Source organism: Tamandua tetradactyla, chromosome 11 (genome assembly GCF_023851605.1).
Source record: "Tamandua tetradactyla isolate mTamTet1 chromosome 11, mTamTet1.pri, whole genome shotgun sequence".
Taxonomy (NCBI): Eukaryota; Metazoa; Chordata; class Mammalia; order Pilosa; family Myrmecophagidae; genus Tamandua; species Tamandua tetradactyla.
This window is the reverse complement of record NC_135337.1, coordinates 29513750-29541531: the sequence shown is the minus strand read 5'-3', so window position 1 is coordinate 29541531 and position 27782 is coordinate 29513750. Positions and strand designations below refer to the sequence as shown.

The 27782-nt window shown below is 39.8% G+C and overlaps 1 protein-coding gene across 1 annotated transcript in view; it reads left to right on the top strand.

Moving 5' to 3' along the window:
- Positions 1-27782, top strand: part of ABCA4 (ATP binding cassette subfamily A member 4) — a 157356-nt gene that overhangs the window by 41140 nt on the left and 88434 nt on the right. Inside the window, exon 11 of the mRNA XM_077119351.1 lies at positions 542-739. Within this exon, the coding sequence (XP_076975466.1) occupies positions 542-739 (198 nt within the window). The remainder of the gene's footprint in view (positions 1-541; positions 740-27782) is intronic.

Below are 27782 nucleotides of genomic sequence, written 5' to 3'. Positions count from 1 at the left end.
TGGTTTTGGAAGCTGTCACTAACAGAAGTCACTGACTTTAGGTGGGAAATATGTTTCTTGAATTCTGGGGAAACCTAAAAACTGTACCATTGACTTCTTGAGGTTTCTTCTTTTTATGAATTCACTCGGGGGCCTCAGATTTATTTGAATGGGGTCTCCCAAAGGGGTAAGCTCTGTAGCTGCAAAAATGAATGAGACTGGATGACTTGTCTCATTTCCAGCTTTACAAAGCCAGGAGACAAAAGTCTTATATAACAGGATAATTAAGAGAGAAAGAAAAAGATCCAAAAGAAAAAGAAAGCTTCCTACATACCAACATCCCCTCCTACCCCCAAAGCACACATATACACATCTCTCCTCCATTGGAGAGATTTGGGGAAAATGAGCTATGGATAGGTCAGCCTTAGAACAAAACCCACTAGTTTTTTAGGGAGACTTAGGGCATCTCTCTCTAATTATTAAAAATGGAAAATGCCCCAAGAATAAGAGCAAAGATCCTCTGGAATTTCTAAATCCTATGGCTGTATTGTTTCTTTCTAAGGACACCCTGGAGAACCCAACAGTTAAAGGTTTTATGAATAGGCAGTTTGGTGAAGAAGGCATGACTGCTGAAGCTCTGTTGAAGTTCCTCCATAAGGGTCCTCAAGAAGGCCGGGCCGATGGCATGGTCAACTTCAACTGGAGGGACATGTTGAACTTCACGGATCGCACCCTACGCCTGGTTAATCAATACCTGGAGGTAAGGAGCAGGAAGTCACCTGAAGGCTAAAGTGGGCCTCTTGGAGATGGCCGCAGGGGTGGGACCAGAGGTCCTTATCAAGTCCAGCGGTCTCAGGTATAAGCTGTCATTTTCCCCATTAAAGAAACTAGGATCCTGCAGCTCCCAAACAGAGGTGGAGCCTGTCTCTAACAGCTCATCCACAGATAAAACAGTCCCCTCTTTTCATCTCCCACTCCCAACTTCTCCTTCACTCCTCCTTGGCTGGTGCCTCTTCCCTCGTAGCCTGTGCAATGTCAGTGTCTGTTCTCAGCCCTCTCCTGTATGCCATTGCTTCAGGGACCATCTGTTGGCTTATATCCACCAAAACCCCTTATTCTCAGGTCCCACTGCTTCCTGGAGCTCCTATGCCCAGGTTCTACAGGCACATCAGACTCAACATGTCCAAAAAATCAAATTTATGTTCTCCTTCCCTATAACCCCTATCCTGCTGGCATTTTCTTTTTTTTCTTTTCTGTTTGTTTGCTTATTTTCTATTAGAGCAGTTGTAGGTTTATAGGAAAATCATGCAGAATGTGTAAAGTTCCCAAATGACCCCCTCTCACAGTTTTCTCTATTATTAGCATTTTGCATTAGTGTCATACCTTTGTTGTAATTGACAAAGCTGTATCATTACACTATTAACTATAGCCCATAATTTACATTAGAGTTTATTTTTTGTGTTGAACAGATCTATGGATTTTTTTTTCTTGGTAATGTATCTGCAATATAATATTTCTCATTTTATGTACTTTCAAATATAGAATCCATGCTTTAAATTGCATTCACAGAGTTGTGCCTCTATCACTATCATCCATAAATTTTCCAGCACCCTGAACAGAAACTCTGTACCAATCAAACATGAACTCTCCCTTCCTCACTCCTACCCAACCCCTGGTAACCTGTGTTCTAGCTTCTGACTATGAATTTACATATTCTGCTTATTTCATATAAATGAGATCATTCAATGTTTGTCCTTTTGTGTCTGGTTTGTTTCAGTCAACATGATGTCTTCAGGGTTCATGCATGTCGTCACATGTATCAGAACTTTATTCCTTTTTACAGCCAAATAACATTCCATTTTATATACCACATTTTGTTTATCCACTTATCTGTTGGTGGACACTTGGGTTACTTACACCTTTTGGCATTTGTGAATAATGCCACTATGAATATCAGTGTGTGAATATCTATTCGAGTTCCTTCTTTCAATTCTTTTGAGTACATACTTAGAGTGGGACTGTTGGGTCATATGGTAATTCTGTAGTTAACTTTCTGAGGAATTGCCAAACTGTTTTCCACAGTGGCTGCCCCACTTCACATCCCCACCTACAATGAACAGTGTTTCTATTTCTCCATATTCTCTCCAACACTTGCTATTTTCCTTCCTTTTTTAAGGATAGCCATTCTAGAGGGTCTAAAATTGTAGTTTTGATTTGCATTTTCCTGATGGCTAATGACAAGTGATATCTTTTCATGTGTTATTGGTCATATGTCTATCTGCTATGGAGAAATGTCTTTTCAAGTTTTTCCTCATTTCTTAATTGGTTTTTTTTGTCTTTTTTTTTTGCTGCATTGCAGGATTTCTTTATATAGTCTGGATATTAAACACTTAAATATATATGGTCTCCAAATATTTTCTCCCATTCTATAGGTTGCCTTTTTACTTTCTTGATAAAATTCTCTGATACACAAAGTTTTTAGTTTTGATGAAGTACCATTTATCTTTTATTTTATTTTATTAATTATGCTTTTAGTGTAAAGAATAAGAAACCATTGCCTAATACAAGGTCCTGGAGATATTTCTCTAAGTTTTCTTCTATGAATTTTATAGTTTTGGTTCTTATATTTAGGTCTTTGAATCATTTTGAGTTGATTCGTATATGTGGTGTGAGGTAGGGGTATACCTTCATTCTTTTGCATATAGCTATCTAGTTCTCCCAGCACCATTTGTTGAAGAAACTTTTCCCACTGAATGGACTTGGTATCCTTGTAAAAAATCAGTTGGCCATAGATGTGAGGGTTTACTTCTGCACTTTTAAGCCCATTGGTTTATATAGCTGTCTTTGGGCCAGTACCATGCTTTTTTGATTACTGTAGCTTTGTAATAAGTTGGTTTTTTTTTTTGTATGCTGTATGGCAGGGGTCACACTTCATTCTTTTTCCATGTGAGTATTCCCTTTTAGCAGCACAATTTGTTGAATTTTGTTTGTTTGGTTTTTCATTTGTTTGCTTGTTTGTTTGGGAAGTGCGTGGACCAGGTCTGGAATTGAACCCAGGTTTTCCGCATAGCAGGTGAGAATTCTACCACTGAACTACCCTTGCACCCACCCCCCCCAACCCTGTAATAAGTGTTTAAATCAGTAAGTGTGAGTCCTCTAACTTTGTTCTTCTTTTTCAAGATAGTTTTGGCTATTCAGGCCCCCTTAGCCTTCCATATGAATTTGATGGTTGACTTTTCCATTTCTTTGAAGAAGGCTGCTGGAATTTTGATTGGGATTGCCTTGAATATTAAATCACTTTGTGTAGAATTGACATCTTAACAAATTTATTCTTCCAATCTATGAACAAGGAATATCTTTCCATTTAGTTAGATCTTCTCTAATTTCATACCAGAAATGTTATAGTTTTCCATGTACAAGTCCTTTACATCATTGGTTAAATTTATTCCTAGATATTTGATTATTTTAGTTGCTTTTATAAATGGATTTTTTAATTGATTTACTCCTTGGATTGTTCATTACTAGTGTATAGAAATGTCACTGATTTTTGCAAGTTGATCTTGTACCCTTCTACTTCACTGAATTTATTAGCTCATGAGCTGTGTTGTGAATTTTTCAGGATTTTCCATATATAGGATCATGTCATCTGCAAATAGGGAAAGTTACTTCTTCCTGTTCAAAGTAGATGATTTTTATTTATTTTCCTTGCCTAATTGCTCTGGCTCGAACTATGAGTAAAATATTGAGTAAGAGTGGTGACACTGGGCATTCTTTTCTTATTCTTGATCTTAGATGGAGAGCTGTCAGTCTTTCACCATTGAGTATGATGTTAGTTGTGGGTTTTTCACATATGCTGTTTATCATTTAAGGAAGCTTCCTTCTAGTTCTAATTTTAGAGTGTTTTTTTTTTATCAGGAAGGGGTACTAGATTTTGTCAAATGCATTTTCTACGTCAATTGAGATGATCATGTGTGTTTTTGTTCCCTTCATTCTGTTGATGTGGTGTATTAATCAATTTTACAGTAATTGATTTTCTTATGTTGACTCACCCTTGCATTCCTGGGATAAATCCTGCTTGATACTGGTGTATTATTCTTTTAATGTGCTGTTAGATTTGGTTTGCTAGCATTTTGTTGAGCATTTGTCTATCTATATTCATGAAGGATATTAGGCCTTAATTTTCATTACTTGTCATATCTTTACCTGACTGTGGTATTAAGGTGGTAGGAGACTCAGAATAAATTGAAAAGTGTTCCCTCCTCTTCAGGTTTTTGGAAAAGTATGAATGTCATTGGTATTAATTCTTCTTTGAATGTTTGGTAAAATTCACCTGTGAAGCCATCTGGTTGTGGGTTTTCTTTGTTAAGAGGTGTTTGATTACTAATTCAATCTCAATTTGTTGAGATCTATTTCTTCTGGAGTCAGTGTAGGTAGTTTTGTGCTTCTATGAATTTGTCTGTTTCATCTAGGTTATCTCATTTACTGACAAATAACTGTTTCTTTTATCCTATCAAATTTCAATAGCATTTGCCCAAATGCTCAAGCTTGAAATTTTAGGGTCATCTTTAATTTTCTTTCTTCTTCACCTTCCACACCTCAGTTATCATTTATTGAGTATTATTTTATGCCAAATGTGTTAAATACTTTTACATACATTGGCTCATCTAATACTCATGACAACTCTATGACCTATGAATTATTATTCCCATTGTACAAATGCATAAACTGAGGCTCCAAGAAGTTAAATAAGATCCCATTCCACAGCTGTTTAGATATAGACAGGATTCAAATCTGGGTCTTCCTGAATTCAGAAACTGCTTTTCTGACCTCTATACTGCCTCTGTAATGTCCAGTCACCAAGATTTGTCAACCTTACCTCCTAAATAATCTCCAACTTTGCCTCTTGCTTCCCAGTCTCCTGAGGAAAGAGATCTTATCTTTCAACCAGTCTCACATCTGTCCCTGATGACTCAGGCATTTCTCCATACTGACTCCAGAATTATATTCCTAAGAACACACCTGCTATGCTACTCTCATGTTTAAAATCATAATGACTCAATTCCCAAAGAATACAAGTCCCTTCAAAATCTGCCCCAGCCCACCTTTCCAGCCACTGGTTACCCATACTCCTTGTTCTCTACACTGCCCTTTCACATCCCCACAGGCACACCCTGACCTTACTTGACCCCATTTCTTTGCTGTTTTCTCTGCCTGTGTATTCGAGCTCTTTTGGTCACAGATTTCATGCTTAAACAAAAGAAGGAATTTATTGGTTGACATAGGCTTGAATTTCCACTGGAGCTGGACTTCAAATGCTGCCATGAGGTCCTCATGTCCCTCCATCTCACCTTTCTGCTTGCCTCTGCTTGCCTTCATTCATGGTCTTGTCTTCCCTTTTGGTGAAGGGTCAGCTGATTGCAGCCCTCAGTGTCATCTTTACAGTTAACAATTCCACAGAAACGACTCACTTTCCCATTGCATCAGCAATATTCCCAGGGAATTCTGTCGGTCTGGCCTGTTCCCCGAATCCTTCAGGCTCAGATAAATGGTGTACTCTGTTTGCTCAGGCTTGGGCTCTGTGCCCACCAGCAGGTAAGGGAAGCAGAGCTAGCTTCATGCTAACTTCATGGACAGAGCAAGATTACTGTGAAATGGGAGAGGGCTCCCCAAATGAAGGAATGCCAAGCAGCAAAATGTATGTCCACTAAAGCCTGAAATGACTTTTCCTTCCCCCACTTTTTTTTTTCTAAATATTTTATTGACACATCTTCACACACATACAGTCATACATGGTGTACAATCAATGGCTCACAGTATCATCACATAGTTGTGTATTCATCACCATGATCTCTTTTAGAACATTTGCATCACTTCAGAAAAAGAAATAAAGAGAAAAAAGAAAAAACTCACACATCCCATACCCCATATCCTTCCCTCTTATTGAACACCAATATTTCTTTTTAATATTTTTATTGTAAACAACAAACTTGCAAACATTCTTGACGTGGTTATAATCAATGGCTCACAATATCATCAGATAATTGTGTATTCATCACCATGATCATTTATTTTGAACATTTGCATCTCTCCAGCAAAAAAAAAGAAAAAAGAAAAAACTCATACATATCGTATCCCTTACCCCTCCCTCTCGTTGACCACTAGTATTTCCATCTACTCGATTTATTTTAACCTTTGTTCCCCCTATTATTTGTTTATTTTTTATCCATATTTTTTACTTATCTGTCCATACCCTAGATAAAAGGACCATCAGACACAAGTTTTCTACAATCACACAGTCACACTGTAAAAGCTATATCATTATACAATCATCTTCAAGTAACTGGAACACAGCTCTATAGTTTCAGGTACTTCCCTCTAGCCACACCAATATGCCATAAACTAAAAAAGGGATATCTATATAATGTGTAAGAATAATGTTCTAGTTTGCTAGCTGCCGGAATGCAACACACCAGAGATGGATTGGCTTTCAGTAAAAAGGGATTTATTTAGTTAACGTATAGTTCTTCAGAGGAAAGACAGCTAACTTTCAACTGAGGTTCTTTCTTACATGGAAAGGCACAGGGTGATCTCTGCTAGCCTTCTCTCCAGGCCTCTTGGTTCCAACATCTTTCCCCTGGGTGATTCCTTTCTGCATCTCCAAAGGCCTGGGCTGAGCTGCAAGGGCTGAGGTGAGGTATGCTGAGCTGCAAGGGCTGTGCTACTTTGAGCTCTCTCATTTAAGCAACAGCCAATTAACTCAAACATCATTCATTGCAGCAGACACACCTCCTAGCCAGCTGCAAATGTAATCAGCAACAGATGAGGTTCACATGCCATTGGCTTATGTCCACAGCAGTAGAACTAGGCACCTTCACCTAGCCAAGTTGACACCTGAACCTAACTACTACAAATAACCTCCAGGATAACCTCTCTACTCTGTTTGAAATCTCTCAGCCACTGACACTTTATTTTGTTTCATTTCTCTCTTTCCTCTTTTGGTCAAGAAGGTTTCCTCAATCCCTTGATGCCAAGTCCCAGCTCATCCCAGGATTTCTGTCCCATGTTCCCAGGAAGGTTTACACCCCTGGGAGTCATGTCCCACATAGAGGGGGAGAACAGTGAGTTCACTTGCTGTGTCAGCTGAGAGAGAGAGAGGCCACATTTGATCAACAAAAGAGATTCTCTGGGAGTAACTCGTAGGTCTAATTTTAAGTAGGCTTAACCTATCCTTTGCAGGGATAAATTTCATAGGAACAAACCCCATCGAGGGCTTAGCCTATTGATTTGGTTGTCCCTACTCCTTGCAAGAATATCAGGAATTCTCCAAATGGAGAAGTTGAAATTTTCTCCCTTTCTCCCCATTCCCCCAAGGGGACTTTGCAAATACTTCTTTATTTACTATTCAAATCACTCTGGGATTCATCAGGGCATCACACTAACCTGTACAAACCAACAAAATTTCATGCCCTATTCAAGGTTCCATGTACTTATGGTGTTCAATTAAACTAACCATATAAGTTAAATTAGGAAATGCACTAGTCAAAATACAAATTTTGCACCAAATAAACATTTCTTGCCTTATTCTCACACAGAAGTTGAAGTTTCAAATTATGAATGACCATCTATTTTCAATACCCTGCAATACTGGCATTCCTTTGTTTTTCCTCATGCAAAAACATTTTTTAATTTGTACATTTAGTCATTATCATTGTACATTCTAGGCATTCCTAAATGATATCATCTCAGACTTTATCATCTGTTTCCTTCCGGTTTCATATGAACCACCAATATTTCAATCTACCTAATTTATTTTACCCCTTATCCACCCTATTATTTATTTGTTTATTATCCATATTTTTTACTCATCTGCCCATATCCTTGATAAAAGGAGCACAGGACACAAGGCTTTCACAATCACACAGTCACACTGTAAAAGCAATATAGTTATACAATCGTCTTCAAGAGTCAAGGCTACTGGAACACAGCACAACAGTTTCAGGTACTACCCTCCAGCCACTCCGATACACTATAAACTAAAAAGGGACATCTATGTAATGCACAAGAATAACCAACCTCCAGGATAACCTCTTGACTGTCTGAAATCTCTCAGCCACTAAAACTTTACCTTGTCTCACCTCTTTCTTTCCCCTTTTGGTCAAGAAGCCTTTTGCAATCCCATAATGCTGGGTCCTGGTGAATCCTGGGAGTTCTGTCCCATGTTGGCAGGGGGATTTACACCCCTGCGAGTTATGTCCCATGTAGGGGGTGCAGAGGGCAGTGAGTTCACCTGTTAAGCTGGCCCAGACAGAGAGGCCACATAGCCACAAAAAAGACTCTGGGGGTGACTCTTCGACACAACTACAATTAGGCTTAGCCTATCCTGTGCAGAAATAAGTTTCATATGGGCAGCCCCCAAGATCGAGGCCTTGGTCTATTGATTTGATTATCCCCATTGCCTGCAAGAATATCAGAAATTCTCCAAATGCCTTTCCCCATCTTTTGAACGTCTGCTTATTAATCGTTGAGACTCAGCTCTCAAATGTCACCTCTTCTGCTTCAATATTAGTCACTTCCTCCTCAGTGTGATGCTGGCCCTCTTTTGACACCTATTTAATGCCCTTGACCAAGTTATAGTAGAGTTAGCTGCTAATGTGTCCATCTCTGCTAGACTGTGGTTATGTAGAGTAGGGTTCATGTCTTAGTAATTTTTTGAAGTCTCTGCCTCAAACCTCCAGGGAATATCTCCATCTAAGGGCTTATCACATCCGCTAATGGTTCAGGTCTGGGCTTCATTTTTCATCTAGAACCATTAGAAAGTAGACAATTCTTTGGGCAATAGGAGAGGGAATTAAGCCAGGTACCCCTAGGAATTAGCCCCTGCCCCAGATTCCCAGATCCTGAGGGATAATTGACTAGTGAGAAAAGCTCGGCTCCTTCTGTTACCTGGATGCTCTTGACTTCTCCCTGCTACTCCTGGCACCACCAGAATTTCCCCAGAGTGTGTGACCCTCCATCTCCAGAACCACGGAAACAGCAGCCCAGCCTCCTGAGGTGGGCTGTTAGCAGTGCTTGGTGTGGCAGCAGCAGCACCAAGGCTCAGGTAATTTCTGAGACAAATTTCCAATTTGTTAAGATAACCTGGGTGCTTGTTACAAAACAGATTTCTGAGCACCAACCTAGATGGACTGATTCAGAATTTCCAGGAGGCCAGGCATGGTATACCAGTATATTTATAGACTTACTCAATGCATAGGTTCTGGGAGTCCCCTTGTACATTTACTCAATTGGCATTGCCCTCTTCCCATGGTGCTTCTACCAGCTAACTCCATGCCCAAGGCCATGACCAACACCATCCATCCAGCTGTCATTATAATATAAGCAGGACCCTTGGAAGGGGCATGGATGGAGGAGAGGGTCTCTATTCCTTTATTCCTGCAGAACAGAATTCAATGCTTCTCGCAATGTTTTTGTAAGGTACTATCACCACGTATTCTTTATTACTTTTGTCTTTCGTTTGACTTGACATTAGTATCATGTACATAAAGTTCTTGTTCATTATTTTTCCTGTGTAGCTTGTTCTTAATACAACACCATGCACCCAACAGGTACTTAATATAAGTTAAACTGCTTAAATGGTTAAGAATTCAACCTCTGGGGCCAGACTAACTGGGTGCGAGTCTTTACCAGTTTTGCCTCATTTTCCTCATCTGCAAAATGGTGATATTAATAATACTTAATTAATGGGCTTGTTAAGAAATATAAGTGAATTAATTCATGCAAAGCATTTGGAATAGTGTCTACATATAGTAAGTACTTAATAAGTATTAGCTTTTTTTAAAAACTTTTTTTATTAATTAAAAAAATTAACAAACAAAACATTAAGATATCATTCCATTCTACATATACAATCAGTAATTCCTTTTTTTTATTAATTAAAGAAAAAAAGAAATTAACACAACATTTAGAAATCATTCCATTCTACATATGCAATCAGTAATTCTAAACATCATCACATAGATGTATGATCATCATTTCTTAGTACATTTGCATCAATTTAGGAAAAGAACTAGCAAAACAACAGAAAAAGATATAGAATGTTAATATAGAGAAAAAATAAAAATAATAATAATAAAAAAAAAGAAACGGAAAAAGAAAAAAAAACATAAGACCCAAACAAACAAACAAACAAACAAAAAACTATAGCTCAGATGCAGCTTCATTCAGTGTTTTAACATGATTACTTTACAATTAGGTATTATTGTGCTGTCCATTTTTGAGTTTTTGTATCTAGTCCTGTTGCACAGTCTGTATCCCTTCAGCTTCAATTACCCATTATCTTACCCTGTTTCTAACCCCTGCTGGTCTCTGTTACCAATGACATATTCCAAGTTTATTCTCGAATGTCGGTTCACATCAGTGGGACCATACAGTATTTGTCCTTTAGTTTTTGGCTAGACTCACTCAGCATAATGTTCTCTAGGTCCATCCGTGTTATTACATGCTTCATAAGTTTATTCTGTCTTAAAGCTGCATAATATTCCATCGTATGTATATACCACAGTTTGTTTAGCCACTCGTGTGTTGATGGACATTTTGGCTGTTTCCATCTCTTTGCAATTGTAAATAACGCTGCTATAAACATTGGTGTGCAAATGTCCGTTTGTGTCTTTGCCCTTAAGTCCTTTGAGTAGATACCTAGCAATGGTATTGCTGGGTCGTATGGCAATTCTATATTCAGCTTTTTGAGGAACCGCCAAACTGCCTTCCACAGTGGTTGCACCCTTTGACATTCCCACCAACAGTGGATAAGTGTGCCTCTTTCTCCGCATCCTCTCCAGCACTTGTCATTTTCTGTTTTGTTGATAATGGCCATTCTGGTGGGTGTGAGATGATATCTCATTGTGGTTTTGATTTGCATTTCTCTAATGGCCAGGGACATTGAGCATCTCTTCATGTGCCTTTTGGCCATTTGTATTTCCTCTTCTGAGAGGTGTCTGTTCAAGTCTTTTTCCCATTTTGTAATTGGGTTGGCTGTCTTTTTGTTGTTGAGTTGAACAATCTCTTTATAGATTCTGGATACTAGACCTTTATCTGATATGTCGTTTCCAAATATTGTCTCCCATTGTGTAGGCTGTCTTTCTACTTTCTTGATGAAGTTCTTTGATACACAAAAGTGTTTAATTTTGAGGAGCTCCCATTTCTTTCTTTCTTTCTTCAGTGCTCTTGCTTTAGGTTTAAGGTCCATAAAACCGCCTCCAATTGTAAGTTTCATAAGATATCTCCCTACATTTTCCTCTAACTGTTTTATGGTCTTAGACCTAATGTTTAGATCTTTGATCCATTTTGAGTTAACTTTTGTATAGGGTGTGAGATACGGGTCCTCTTTCATTCTTTTGCATATAGATATCCAGTTCTCTAGGCACCATTTATTGAAGAGACTGTTCTGTCCCAGGTGAGTTGGCTTGACTGCCTTATCAAAGATCAAATGTCCATAGATGAGAGGGTCTATATCTGAGCACTCTATTCGATTCCATTGGTCGATATATCTATCTTTATGCCAATACCATGCTGTTTTGACCACTGTGGCTTCATAATATGCCTTAAAGTCCGGCAGTGTGAGACCTCCAGCTTCGTTTTTTTTCCTCAAGATACTTTTAGCAATTCGGGGCACCCTGCCCTTCCAGATAAATTTGCCTATTGGTTTTTCTAATTCTGAGAAATAAGTTGTTGGGATTTTGATTGGTGTTGCATTGAATCTGTAAATCAATTTAGGTAGGACTGACATCTTAACTATATTTAGTCTTCCAATCCATGAACACGGTATGCCCTTCCATCTATTTAGGTCTTCTGTGATTTCTTTTAACAGTTTTTTGTAGTTTTCTTTGTATAGGTTTTTTGTCTCTTTAGTTAAATTTATTCCTAGATATTTTATTCTTTTAGTTGCAATTGTAAATGGAATTCATTTCTTGATTTCCCCCTCAGCTCGTTCATTGCTAGTGTATAGAAATGCTACAGATTTTTGAATGTTGATCTTGTAACCTGCTACTTTGCTGTACTCATTTATTAGCTCTAGTAGTTTTGTTGTGGATTTTTCCGGGTTACAATCAGTAATTCTTAATATCATCACATAGTTGCATATTCATCATTTCTTAGAACATTTGCATCAATTTAGAAAAAGAAATAAAAAGGCAACAGAAAAAGAAATAAAATGATAACAGAGAAAAAAAAAAGATTATACATACCATACCCCTTACCCCTTGCTTTCATTTACCACTAGCATTTCAAACTAAATTTATTTTAACATTTGTTCCCCCTATTATTTATTTTTATTCCATATGTTCTACTCTTCTGTTGATATAGTAGATAAAAGGAGCATCAGACACAAGGTTTTCACATTCACAGAGTCTCATTGTGTAAGCTATATCATTGCTCAATCATCATCAAGAAACATGGCTACTGGAACACAGCTATACATTTTCAGGCAGTTCCCTCCAGCCTCTCCACTACATCTTGAACAACAAGGTGATATCTACTTAATGCGTAACAATAACCTCCAGGATAACCTCTCAACTCTGTTTGGAATCTCTCAGCCATTGACACTTAGTCTCATTTCACTCTTCCCCCTTTGGTTGAGAAGGTTCTCTCTATCCTTTGATGTTAATTCTCAGCTCATTCTAGGGTTTTACTCAGTCCCTTGATGCTGAGTTTCAGCTCCTTCCAGGATCTCTGTCTCATGTTGCCAGGAATGTCCACACCCCTGGGAGTCATGTCCCACGCAGAGAGGGGGAGGGTGGTGAGACTGCTCGTCATGTTGGCTGGAGAGAGAGGCCACATCTGAGCAACAAAAGAGGCTCTCTTGGGGGTGACTCTTAGGCCTAAATTTTAAGTAGACTTGACCTATCTTTTGTGGGGTTAAGTTTCATATGAACTAACCCCAAGACTAGGGGCTCAGCCTATAGCTTTGGTTGTCCACACTGCTTGTGAGAATATCAAGAATTTAACTTGGGGAAGTTGAATTTCTCCCCACTCTCACCATTCCCCAAGGGGGCTTGCAAATACTTTTCTAGTCAATGATCAAATCACTCTGGGATTCATTGGGGCATCACTCTGGACAAACCAACAAAATCTCATGTGGTACCTGAGATTCCAAGTACTTATGACATTCAATCAAACTATCTACATGAGTTATATTAGGAAATGCTCTAGTCAAAATATAAATTTTGTAACAAATAAACATTTTTTGCTTTAGTCTCACACATAAGGCGACATTTTAAAGTATTAATTATCATCTATTTTCAGCACCCTGCAATAATGACATTCCTTTGTTCTTCCTCATGCAAAAACATTTTTAAAATTTGTACATTGTACATTTCACTATTATTATACACTCTAGGCATTCCTAGATTATACCATCTTGATCTTTACCATCTATCTTTCTTTCTGATTTCATTTATGTCCCCAGCCCTCGTCCCTCTATCATTCTCACATGCAGCTTCATTCAGTGTTTTAACGTAATTACATTACAGTTAGGTAGTATTGTGCTGTCCATTTCTGAGTTTTTATATTTAGTCCTATTGCACAGTCTGTATCCCTTCAGCTCCAATTACCCAATATCTCACCCTATTTCTATCTCCTGATGGTCTCTGTTACTAAGGAAATATTCCAAGTTTATTCACTAATGTCAATTCATATCAGTGAGACCATATAGTATTTATCCTTTTATTTCTGGCTAATCACACTCAGCATAATGTCCTTAAGGTCCATTCATGTTGTTACATACTTCATAACTTTATTCTGTCTTACAGCTGCATAATAGTCCATCTTATGTAAATGTCACAGTTTGTTTAGTCAACTATCTGTTGATGGACATTTTGGCTGTTTCCATCTCTTGGTAATTGTTAATAATGATGCGATGAACATTGGTGTGTAAATGTCCATTTGTGTCCCTGGCCTCATGTCCTTTGAGTAGGGACAGCATATAGATGGGTCCTGTTTTTTAATCCATTCTCCCAGACTATGTCTTTTGATTGGAGAGTTTAATCCATTAATATTCAGTGTTATTACTGCATGGGTAGTGCTTTCTTCTATTTTGCCTTCTGGATTTTATATGTCATATCTAATTTTCCTTCTTTTTACCTTTACTCATAGTCTTCCTTTCTACACTCTTCTCCACACCTCTCTCTTCTGTCTTCGTATCTGTCTCTAGTGTTCCCTTTAGTATTTCTTGCAGAGCTGGTCTCTTGATCACAAATTCTCTCAGTGATTTTTTTGTCTGAAAATGTTTTCATTTCTCCCTCATTTTTGAAGGACAATTTTGCTGGATATAGAATTCTTGGTTGGCAGTTTTTCTCTTTTAATAATTTAAATATATTATCCCACTGTCTTCTCACCTCCATGGTTTCTGCTGAGAGATCTGCGCATAGTCTTATTGGGCTTCCCTTGTATGTGATGGATTGCTTTTCTCTTGCTGCTTTCAAGATCCTCTCTTTCTCTTTGACCTTGGACATTCTGATTATTAAATGTCTTGGAGTATGTGTATTTGGATCTGTTCTCTTTGGGGTACGCTGCATTTCTTGGATCTGTAATTTTAAGTCTTTCATAAGCGTTGGGAAATTTTCAGTGATAATTTCCTCCATTAGTTTTTCTCCTCCTTTTCCCTTCTCTTCTCCTTCTGGGACACTCACAACATGTATATTCGTGTGCTTCATATTGTCTTTCAATTCCCTGAGTCCCTGCTCATATTTTTCCATTTTTTTCCTATAGTTTCTGTTTCTTGTCAGATTTCAGATGTTCTGTCCTCCAGTTCAGAAATCCTATGTTCTGTCTCTCGAAATCTACCATTGTAGGTGCCCATTGTTTTTTTCATCTCTTCTACTGTGTCTTTCATTCCCATAAGTTCTGTGATTTGTTTTTTCAGACTTTCCATTTCTTCTTTTTGTTCATTCCTTGCCTTCGTCATGTCCTCCCTCAATTCATTGATTTGGTTTTTGATGAGGTTTTCCATTTCTGCTCGTATATTCTGAATTAATTGTTTCAGCTCCTGTATCTCATTTGAGTTGTTGATTTGTTCCTTTGACTGGGCCATATCTTCAATTCTCCTAGTGTGATTTGTTATTTTTTGCTGGTGTCTAGGCATTTAATTACCTTAATTAGTTTATTCTGGAGATTGCTTTCACTTCTTTTATCTAGGGTTTTCTTGCTGGATGAATTTGTTGTCTATCTGTTCTTTGGCATTTTGTTCAGCTTTATCTGGACCTTTAGCTTAAGTTTTGTTTAACAGAGGAGAATTTTTCAGTTCTTTTTTTCTTGTTTCTTGCCCTGCTTGTGTGGTGCCTTCCCCCTCACACCACACTTAGGAGGGTCTATTTAGATATTATTGAGCCCAGCCAGATTTTCCCAGACCAAACTGGCCTATCAGGAGGAAAGAGTCACCTGTGTCGGTTTTCCCTGAGGGTGAGACCCAGCAGGTTGAAAGCCTTTCCTGTGAAGTCTCTGGACTCTGTTTTTCTTATCCTGCCCAGTATGTGGCACTTGTCTGACTGCAGGTCCCACCAGTATAAGATGATGTGGTATCTTTAACTTTGGCAGACTCTCCCTGCTGGGGGCGTGGTGGAGACAGAGGAGAGATTGTAGGCTGGTTTTAATGGCTTTAAATTACCAAGCCCTGGTGTCTGAATTCCTTGATGGAGGGATTCCACCTGGGTGGGGCTTCACCCCACCCTTGGGGAAGGCACAAGCTCCAGATAAGCCCCCAAAAGAGCTCACTTCTGCCTATGCCTGGGGTAGTTGCAGCCTGAAAAGTCCTGCCGCTGTATCCTGAGGCGGTCAAGCCTTTGTAGATACACAGCCACAAAAACCTCTGTTTCTTCCTTTTTTTTTTTTCCCCCTTTTTCCGTCAGCCCTGCCCCCTTGGCGCAGGGGCAAAAGTGAGCAACCTCCACTTTGATCAGGTTCACCTAAGCTGGGGGCCTATTTTTAGTAGTCAGAATTTGTTAATTAGTTCCACAATTGGCGTTTGATTGTGCCCAGTCCCTGCTGCTGGTAACGTCCTTTCCTTTCCCCTCTGGGAAGTGGCCTGTGGGGGAAGGGCGCTGGCCGCCGCAGCTTTGGGAACTCACAGTTCTGGGGGGTGCTCGCAGCCGGTCCAGCTGGTCCAGACTGGGGTACGCTGTGTGTCTGGTCACTGACATGGCCCCAGGAGCTGTTCTGTACTGTTTTTGGTTATTTAGTAGTTGTTCTGGAGGACGAACTAAAATGCACACGTTGTTAAGCCGCCATCTTGACCTGGAAGTCAGTATTAGCTTTTTAACCAAGAAAACAAAAAAACAAAAAACATTCTGCTGAGTTAGAGGAGGGTGGAACCTGATCTAAACTAGGCCCAGTCAGGAGCCACTCACCTAGAGCTCCTCTAAGGATTATACTTCTGCTAATTACATCTTCCTGAGCCACCAAGACTTCCCCAGGGCCTTGCAATCCCATTAGATGAGTTATAAATTCCCAAACCAAAATGATGGCATCCGCAGGCCAGTTTTTTCTCCCAGGCTTCCTAAGAGGAGATTTGATGGGGTAGAAGCCTTGTAGATAATGAGGATGTGATTTTTTTATCTTCCTGCCCTGAGATGGGGGGTGGGGCAGGGAGGAAAGCAAAGGAGTAGAAATGAAAGAGAAGATAGTAGGGGGAATGTGCAGTGGGGAAGAAACAAATCACAGGCAACTCGTCCTGGATTTTTCTGCCCTTGTTCTTATATTTTGGAGTATCTCCAGGGGCCTTGGTGACTCCCCCATGCTGAGGACTGCTTAGGAACAAACGGAGAATGAAACTCTCCTGGTGGCTCTACGGGTCTCCCCAAGGAGGGAAGTAAGGATGATGCTTCAAAGACTGTTTAAGGCCAGCCTCATGCTCTCTTTTTCAATAATCTCACTTGTTGTGAAGAGGTTTGATAGTGTCCTCTTTGGCCAACCTCTATGTCTTTTCCCCTACCTATTCCAAAAAAGAAAGAAAAAAAAACATTTAAAGAAAATTAAGTGAAATCACTTTTTAAAATGAAAATTACGTCTGTGTTAGTGGCATCCAGATGTGATATTGAACAATAGGAGAAGCTCCAAGAACTAAGAGCAAACTTTTAAGCCTTTTGTCATTCTAGGCAATGGCGGTGATTCTGTAGTTTTTCTTTTCATTCAATAGAAAAGCTAAAGCCACTTCCCTTCTGCTTAGAATGTGCCCCTAGGGACTGAACATCCCATGAAATGAGCCCCGAGTGAGAGTATCCTATTCCCCCGGGTCTGCCTCGCTGGATCGTTTGGATGCAATATTCCCCTGGTGCTCATGGAAACTTCTCACCTTACTTTGAGGAGAAATGTGCCTGTATCTCTGCTACTTATTAGCTGTGTAACTCTTAAAAAGTCACTACACTTCTCCAAGACTCAATTTCTTCAAAATAATAATACAACTGGGCTTATAGCATTGTTGTGAGGACAAAGCGAGACAGTTTACAGAACACTTAGCACACGCATGCCACCCTCTGCCCGCAGGTCCCTGGTCTGTGGGGCAGAGGTGGGAAGGTCCTCCTTTCCAGGTGGTTGTGAGGATGAAGCCAGAAAGTGCTGGGCTCAGAGTAAGCTGGTAGGTCGATGATGGCTGTTGTTACGAGCAACACGGATGTCTGCTCCTGAACTGCAGACCAAGTGAGGACTGTACCTTTTTCTCAGATTCAAAAACTTCGTGTGCAGGTCAGCCAGGGCCCGAAGAGCTGCTCTTCATATCAGCCTGTGTGAGCTGACTTAGAATCAGGACCGTGCCGGACCGCTTCTGAAGACCCCATTGTCGTTCTGGGGGCCGTCCTGGCGCATCTTAGTTTAGTGACTCCGCGACTTTTCTTGTCCTTAGAGCAAAGAAAGGGGCTTCCACCTTCTCATTTAGCTCATCACCACCTTCTGCCTGTCTGCCAGCCAAGTGCTCTGTCCCCAAGCTAGGAAAAATAAAGAAATAAATAATCGGTAGACTTCCTGGGTAGGGAGTAGGCAGTGGCAAGGGAAAAGGGTGACGGTCCATCTGAGAGCTGCAGATCTCCTAATGTGGGGAGGGTTTCCTTTCTACTGGCCTCTGAGCACCTTCTCTCCAAATCTAAGGAGACTGAGGGCGGATAAGTCTTCTAATAGGCAAACGTCTTAACCTGGTATGTGTATACCTTTGTGTTCATGATTTATATGGTTCTTTATTCACACACACACACCATATATATACTTTTTTTAAGGTATATATTTTTTTAACTTTTTTATTGTATAATATGACATATATACAAAGCAAATAAATTTAAAAGTAGTTTTCAAAGCACTCTTCAACAAGTAGTTACAGGACAGATCCCAGAGTTTGTCATGGGCTACCATACGATCCTCTCAGAATTTTCCTTCTAACTGCTCTAGAATATAGGAGGCTAGAAGGCTTAAATATTTTTTATCACCAAAATCGACGTTCTTCTTTCTTTTTTGTGAAAAATAACATATATACAAAAAAGCTATAAATTTCAAAGCACAGCACCACAATTGGTTGTAGAACGTATTTCAGAGTTTGACAATGAGTTACAATTCCACAATTTTAGGTTTTTACTTTTAGCTGCTCTAAGATACTGGAGACTAAAAGAGAAATCAATTTACCGATTCAGCATTCATATTCATTTAAGTCCTATCTTCTCTGTATAACTCCACCATCACCTTTGATCTTTCTATCCCTCTCTTTAGGTGCATTTAGGCTATGGCCATTCTAACTTTTTCATGTTGGAAGGGTCTGCCACTGATATGGGGTAGGGAGATGGGACAATTTGATGTTCTGGAGAGGCTGGGCCCTCTTGGTTTCAGGACTTATCTGTTCCAGGGACGCACCTGCAGGTTGTAGGTTTCTGAAAAGTTACTCTAGTGCATGGAGCCTTACATATTGCCCTAGGTGTTCTTTAGGATTGGCTGGAATTGTCCTGGTTGGGGGTTGGCAGGTTATGATAAGTAGCAATGTCTAACTGAAGCTTGTGTAAGAGCAACCTCCAGAGTAGCCTCTTGACTCTATTTGAACTCTCTCTGCCACTGATATTTTATTAGTTACACTTCTTTTCCCCCTTTTGGTCAGGATGGAATTGTTGATCCCACAGTGTCAGGGCCAGATTCATCCCTGGGAGTCATCTCCCACGTCACCAGGGAGACTTTCACCTGTAGGTGTCATGTCCTATGTAGGGGGAGGGCAATGCTCTCACTTACAAAGTTGGGCTTAGAAAGAGTGAGGCACATCTGAGCAACAAATGAGGTCCTCCAGAAGTAACTCTTAGGCATGCCTATAGGTAGGCTAAGGTTCTCTGCTACCTACATAAGCTTCACAAGAGTAAGCAGCAAGATCAATGGCATGGCCTATTAATTTGGGTGTCCCCAAAGTTTGACAGTATCAGGGGATTTCCTGATGGTAAATTTTAATAGTTCCATATTTTTTCCCCATCCCTCAAGGGACTTTGCCAATACTTTTTGATTATCTGCTTAATATACTCTAGGATGTTTCCAGGCATTACATTAAGCTATACAAGATGAAAGAACCTCTTTCTTATTCTGGGCTCCCTGTGTTTCAATTGTTCAAATGAGCTATTCAGATAGGTTGAGTTAGATTATGTGCTACAGAAAATTTCAATTCCAGAACAGATAAACCTTTCTCCCTTTGGTCTCAAAGAGTATGTGTGCTTCTAAAATATGGACATTGTTTTCCTTACCCCTGTGTTCTGAATTACTATAACCCTAAACTTAGCGGCTTCATTCTTATAACTAAATATCAGGTTATATGTATATATATATATTAGCCTCTCAAAATTCAGAAATAATAATTACCACTCTGGACTAAATGTGTCTGCTATAAGAGCTTACAATCTAGGCCTGTTTTCTTATAAGCATTTTCTAAAGGTGACCATACCATTGTTGTTCTTTTGTTTCTGGCTTATTTTGTCTCACCAAATGTCCCACACGGTCATTCACATCCTTGCATGCCTCACGATTTTGTTCCTTTTTTTGTAGCAGCACAACTTTTGTTCATAAAGTTGGATCGTTCATCAATCTACTTCTCTGTCAGTGCATCCTTCAGCCACCTGCCTTCATCAGGGAGCATGTTTACTGCCCAAAGTCCACAGTCTATCAACACTCTCAATTTTAGATAATTTCATTGTTCCCAAAAGAAAGAAAACCAATAAACACACCCTCACCAAATAGGAACTCTAAACCTCCTCTTAACTCTTGTCCCTCCCCCCCATTATTTACCTCTCCTGTTGCTGTCGTAGTGCTGATGGTTTCCTTTTGAACATAGCTCATAGCATGCAATAGCAGTTTTCCCCTGGTACCCTGGACTTAAACACCCTTTATACAAGAATCATATCTTTGAAGTAGTTCTTGCAAGAACCAATTTATATTTCTAGTTTTAATCAGTGGAACACATAGGTTTATACAACCACTTTCAATCTTAGTCATCTTCAATATGGTAATATTACTTATAGACCCAATAGAGAACCACCTTCACCCCTATCTATTCCTTTACATTGGAGTTCAACCTCATTAGCTAACTGTTCACCATCACTAGCTTCTATGTATCTCTAAATCCCTTATAATCTGTATTATAAGCCTCTGATTTTACCTTTTCCATGGTCATAAAAGTGGAATCATACCGTATCTATCCTTTTGCGTCTCACTTATTTCACTCAGCATTTTGTCCTCAAGGCTCATCCATCTCATCATGTGCTTCAGGACATCATTTTGTCTTACTGCTGTATAATATTCCATCATCTGTATATCCCACATTTTGTTAATCCACTCATCTGTTGGTGGACATTGGTTTGTTTCCATCTTTTGGTGATTGTGAATAATGCTGCTATGAACATCAGTGTGCAAATGTCCATTTGTGTCATTGCTTTCAGCTCTTCTGGGTATATACTGAGTAGTGGTATTGCTGGGTTACAGGGCAACTCGATATTTAGTTTCCTAAGGAACCGCCAAATAATCTTCCATAGTGGCAGCACCATTATACATTCCCACCAGCAGTGCAAAAGTGTCCCAATTTCTCCACATCTTCTCCAATATTTATAGTTTCCTGTTTGTTTAATAGCAGCCATTCTTACAGGTGTGAGGTGGTATCTCACTGTCACCTTGATCTGCATTTTCCTCATAGCCAATGAAAATGAGCATCTCTTCATGTCCTTTTGAGTCATCTGTATTTGCTCTTCACAAAATGCCTATTCATATCTTTAGCCCATTTTATAATTGGGTTGTTCTTTTGTTGTTGAGTTATATGATTTCTTTGTGTATACAGGATATACACAGACCTTTGTCTGATGTGTGCTTTCCAAATATTTTCTCCTATTGATTGAGTTGACTACCTCTTCACCTTTTGACAAAGTCTTTTGAGGTGCAGAAGCATTTAATTTTGAGGAGTTCCCATTTATCTACTTTTTCTTTTGTTGCTTGTGCTTTTGTGTAAAGTTTAGTAAGCTACCTCCAATTACTAGGTCTTGAAGATATTTTCCTACATTTTCTTCTAGAAGCTTTGTGGTGCTAGTTCTTATATTTAGGTGTTTGATCCACTTTGAGTTAATTTTTGTATAGGGTGTAAGGTAGGGGTCCTCTTTCATTCTTTCACATATATATTTTGCTTTTGGAGAAAAGCATAATTGGGGAAATAAATTTTATTCCTCTGATTACCCTTTAATTAAAACAAACACACACATACCTATCTCTTTTGATGTCTTTGTTTAGTTAAAGGCTATGCCTTCACAGATGAAACACTATTTAGAATTCACAGTGTTTTTGAATTTCAGAGTATATTTAAATTTCAGGTCTTGAATTTCATATCAGGAAGCTGAATTCAGCCAAACTTTAATATGAAAATACCCCTGATTAAAGCATAAAATTGCACTTTAACCAGTAACACCTACCTTTCACTGAGTTCTTAAAAAGACATGCATGCATTAACTGCTTTTTCCTCAGCTATCAACACAGTCAATACATGTGTATAATTCTTTACTATCTACATGGTGATTAGCTTGTTGAGGAATGATGAGTAGCAGGATTTTTTAAAACTATTTTTCCTCTCTACTTTGCCTGCTCTTGGCCACATGCCACCACCCCCAACTGGAATGTGGTCAGGAAGTATATTTTTAAGGTTAGCCTAAGAGAAAATAGGATTAGGAAGACAAAGTTATTGACCATGAAATGTACTTTAGAGTCAGATATATGGGCATGTGTGGATTATCTGTCCTATTGCTTTCTTCTGTTGTTTCATTGACTCAAGATATACATGGAGAGGCTAGGGAAAAGAGGGGAGATAGGAAGGGGACATGCTAAACCACTGGAGCTAGGATTTATTGCAAGGCCCATGAACTAGGTAACAAGCAGTTCTTGGGCAATGACCTTATTTTATGTCTCTTCCATCTCTTAGAGACATAGAACTGGTCTGAGGAAGGAGAATCCAGGGAGGGGGTGGGCTGAGGGTTGTGAGTGGAGGGAAGAGACTTACATTTGTTGGAGCCTGAGCTCCAGGCAGCATGAGCCAGGCACTAAGTAGGGCTCTTTTTACACCTCATCTCATGTAACACTCCCAGCAACGCTGTCTGCCTTACTGTTGTCATTTTATAGATTTAAAAATGGAACCTCAAAGAAGTTTATTGACTGGCCTGAAATTCCACAGCAAGTAAGTGGGGGATCCAGAATTCTGATTCCCCAGAATTATGATCAGGATGCTAATCTGTCCTGCTCTGATGAGAAGGTTCTTCCCCTATAACATGTGGGGCATATTAAGTAAGACATTCAATGACTACTGCTTGGATAACTTATATGTGTCTGATGAAGGCAGCAGTTATTATTTTTGTAATATTCAGGATAATAGACACTATTCTGATTTAGTCTTCAGGGCTTGAAAATAATCAGATTTAGTGTAGGAAACAAAAAGAGATTTGAGTTTATTGAATGATTCATATATTTACATTTACTGAATTACCTACCTCTGAATAAATGCAATTAGTCCTTGACCCCTAGAAACTCACATTTTATTTGAAGACATAAACATAACATCAAATAATGCCCTTGAAATGGTCACTCATAGGGCTGTTGGAACAATATTCAGTCTGATGAGGTAGAAAAAGATTTGCACAGATCCAAATTCAAAATGTCACAAATCCTCCAAGAACTGTCACTTCTTCCTCTAAATTGTCTCTGCAGTCCTTCCTTCCTCTCCCTCTCTATGGCCTTCTGTATCATCTTCTGCAAGACCTCTGACTCCTAGCTGGTCACAAGGTCTTCAGTCTCTCACTACTGCTGTTCAGCTCCCACGTTGCCTTCAGTGAGATAGTTCTAAAGTCCCTGTCTCACCATGGCATACCCCACCTAAAGCTCCTCAGTGACTCCTCAATGCTGAGAAGGTAAAGCCCATGCAATCTAGGCCAGTCACGACTCTCTCCCATTATATGGAATGGCATGCTGCCTCAGGCCTCCCATTTTATCCAGGCTGAGCCCTTCCCTCCCCTCTCCTTGACTGCCTGGTCAGCACCTGCATTCATCCTTCAGGACTCAGCTCCTGTATTTCAAGTCTTCTTCTATGCACCATATTCCCTTCTTCATGACCCTTGATAACTATTTGTTCAGATGCTCCCTCCTCCCCATAGACTATGAACCCCTTAAGGCCCAAAAAACCCTGTCTTGTCTATCTTTTTGATCTCCTGACTTAACACTAGTGGAATGTCAGTGGCATAAAATAAAACTGAAAATAATATATATGCTGGACCTTGAAGATTGAGTAGCATTTACTAGCTAAGCAAGGCAGAAAGGCATAGGGAAAGAGGTATGACGTGCAAGACGAGTTCAAGTGAAGCAGACAGTCTGCCTAGAGGTGTGGCTGTAGCATCAGGGAAGTGAATAGTGTCGGGACTAGAAATGTCAACCAGGCAAGGCTGCTGAGAGCCTTTTTTAAATGATCAAGTTTTTTTTTTCTTTGGTGGTGGGACGGTGCATGGTCTGGGAATCAAACCTGGGTCTCCCTCATGGAAGGCAAACAGTCTACCACTGACCCACCCGTGCATCCCCTTGAGAGCCCTTTTGAGCTTTGTCCTATAGGTGATGGGACACTGTCTCTAGCACTTATTTATGGGCTCTGATTTGGGGCAGCGTCACTGTTCCATTGTCAATGAGGATGATAACTCAAGCTGCAGTTTGGGTGGCATTCACTAGCGTGGCCAGAATCTGTTCTGATTGGTCAGTGCCCAGTTTTGTTGATTATTAAATATTTTGACTATAACATCACGTCCTGGAGCTATTGGAATGATTAAACAAGAAAGCTTTGGGAGCTAAAGTGCCCTGCAGTCATCAACCAGGCTACTGTGTCTTCCCTTGGGCCCAACTAGATAGCCAGCATTTGACCCAATGTGAATCTTTGTACTCTAGCTTGACCTTTTAATTTGTTTCATTATTGTATTTAATTTATTTGTTATAGAAACAGACAGGACATTTTTTAGCAGCTGTGCATTTCCTGTCCCTTTGTCTTCCAGTTGCAGTGCATTTCCTTACCCTTTCTGGTTGAATGTTTCAGATGTCAGTTCACAGTAGCCAATGTGCGAGAGAAAATTTATTGCAATGCCTCAAGCAACTCAAATAGTCCAAGGCTATTCTATCCAGTGGGTTTTTCCATGTAGTAGGAAATGAATCTTGTGTGTTACCCTTTAGATCTGCCAGGAAAGCCCTTCTGGGATGTTAGTCCACTTCATCGGCATTTTTCAAAAGGAGCCCCAGGTGTCTAAATTAACACCAGCGGGACCACTTAAGGCCCATTGTCATGCCTCAGCTTCTTTGTTCTCTGAGATGTGAGAGGCTGGATTATAGAGCCAACATCTCCAAGGGCACTGGGCCTCACTTTTCCATGAAGACCTCACCTCTGACATGTCCTGGTTATATTAGTCAAAACTATGGCTGCTTGTGCCATGGTGTCAGCATAGGGTGCCAGGTCCCTTTGATTATCAAGTTCAAGCAAAGAGAGAGCTTTAGAGACTTCTTTCTTTTGTTGCCACCACTAAACAGCATTTCCCACTTAACAGACCATTTAATTTATCTATTACTTAATGTGTTTAAATTGGAGTTGGAGAGGTCACAGTTTGAAGAAGGAAGCCTGCTGCTTCTGCGGCTCCTCCTCCCAAAGTAATGTTTGATTTAGCTGTGTAAACAAATGACTACATTCCCGAGAGGTCTTGGAACACAGCTGGCTTCCCTGGATTGAGTTCTAACCCCTTCCACCAGGGTGAACTCTGCTTCCTGGTGACTATCAGCAAGACAACTGACAAGGAACCATAGGTCTCGTGTAGATTTCAGTCAAAGGATGGTGGCCCAGCCAAACAGGTTCAGCTGTAGCAGTTGGGGGCTGAAGAGGACAAGGAAACCCCTTTTCTTGTATTTCTGCCATTTCTGTCATAGGGTGTTATAATGGTTCATACTGAGATTCTGAAATCTGGTTGCAACATTTGCCCCAAATCTACCTCTGAAGACATAAATCACTTTATGACACTGAAGGACACTTTCAAGTCCTTTCAGTGTCTGAAGATGCCTTTTAAATTCTTTTCCCAATAGTGGTGATAGCTTTATGTTGAGGCAGTTCTTGTCTACCTACATTTTTCCTCAATATCTATGACCAGCATAGTTTCTCTCTGTGTAGAGGTATATAGCTTCCACGGACTCAGCCTCATTAGGACCTATGTTCTAATTTACAAGCTACTTAGATAAGACCAAAGATATCAAAACCTCAGCTGAGGGTTTAATCATTCACCTTTGCTTCCTAAACACTTAAACTCACACACACTCCTGTGAATATTCATGCCCATTTGCCAAGATTTTAACTTCAGGGACCAAAGCAAATGCCAATAGGAAAGGAGGCCACTGGCTGTGAGGCAGGTAGCCTCCTTATGAGAATTCAAGGATGCATCATGAGTCATATTTCAGATGGTGACCCAGGGAGTTCTGACACATGTCCAAAGTAGCTTCTACAAGTGCTCTGCTTTGACTTGGGAAGACTTGGTGAGGGCTAGCTTTATGAGACCTTCTTCTGGATAGAAGTTGTCTGATTTTTGCCTAATGAACAATGATTAGCCAGTGAACACCAGTGAGTGATATAGGCTCCTCCCATCCCAGGTGGGGCTTTGGCCTCTGCCCATCACATTGTTTTAATCAGATCAGGTGCTATGGATCAGCTGAGGACAGCTTTGTTCCGAGATGCTATTATTTAAAGAGAATAACTACCTCCTTCCCCTGGCAAACAGCTGTCATGAAAGAAAGATGGCCTGGAAGGAACTTAAAAATCACTAAACTCTATTAACTTTCAAGTTATTTTGCAAATGCAGTAATAATAATTGGCATTTATTGAGTCTTCATTATTTATGAGACAGTAACTTAGTATACACAGTGGTTAACAAATACACAGACTCGAGCCAGTTTACTTGGGTTATAGCGGAGGACATTAAACAAGTGACTTTAACTCACTGTGCCTCATAAATGTACTTGGAGTGAAAAGAGTAACCGACCTCCTAAGGTTGTAGTGAGGATTAAATGGATTAATACAAGTAAAGCTCTTGGGCCAATTTGGGACATGCAGTAAGCCTTTAATAGACATCAGCTTTTGTTCTTGCAGTGAGGCACTGGCTGAGCCCTATGCAAACCCTGTCTCATGTGATCCTCAGAACAGACCGAGGAGATAGGTCCTGTCTCCACTTTAACAGATAGGGAAACAGAGGCCACACAGTCAGGAACCAGCAGAGCTGGGCTGGCATTCAGGTCTGTTTGATTCTTAAACACTATGCTATACCGTTTTCCAAGACGGGAATGGTAAACCGACTTTTAAAATGGGTCACATGGTTCAGGGTAGAACATGAGTGTTTGAGAACCTTTCGAGTTTTATTTTTCCAGAGAGTATCAGAATACCAATCTCGGGGGACACAGCAGGAAACCTGACTGTGCATCAGCTGCCTGATAAACCAGCCAGGATGGAGCCCACGTCACTGCAGGAGTCAACAATGTCACTGACAGCATCAGCTGTTTATTCCAAGATTATTTCCCCTGAAGACATGAGAGTAAAAAGAGAATGTGCTAGATAGCTCTGAAAGTCACATTATTAAAATGTAATTTAAAAATTATTGTGCTAACATATATACAACATAAAATATGGCATTTTAGAGCAAACACATGGGGTTAAAATCTAGAAAATATAGGTTACCAGGAGTTAGACAGAGGGTAGAAAATGGGGAGGGGACGCTTAATTTGATCAGAATTTTTAAAGAGGTTGATTGTAAATGCTTGAAAATGGATAGAGGCGATGGTAGCACATTACTATGAGTGTAATGAACAGTGCTGAATTATGGGTGTGGGTGTGACTGGAAGGGGAGGTTTAGGGTCGTGTCCATCACGGGAAGGAAAGCTGGAGGTTAAAACATGGGACTGCACAACATAGTGACCCCTGCAGTGGGCGATGACTGTGGTTAATGTACAAATATAAGAATGTTCTTCCATGAACTAGGACAAATGTATGTCGCTATTACAAGGTGTTAATAATAGGTGGTTTATGAGGAAAAAATATAGCTAATGCAAACTGTGGACTATAGTTAACAGTAGTATTGCAATATTCTATCATCAGTTGTAACAGAGGTACCATACCAAAGCTAAGTGTTAATAATAAGGGGAAATAAAGGGTATGGAGCTTCTCTTCTTGGAGTAATGAAAATGTTCTCACATTGATTGTGGTGATGTATGCACAACTCTGTAAATAT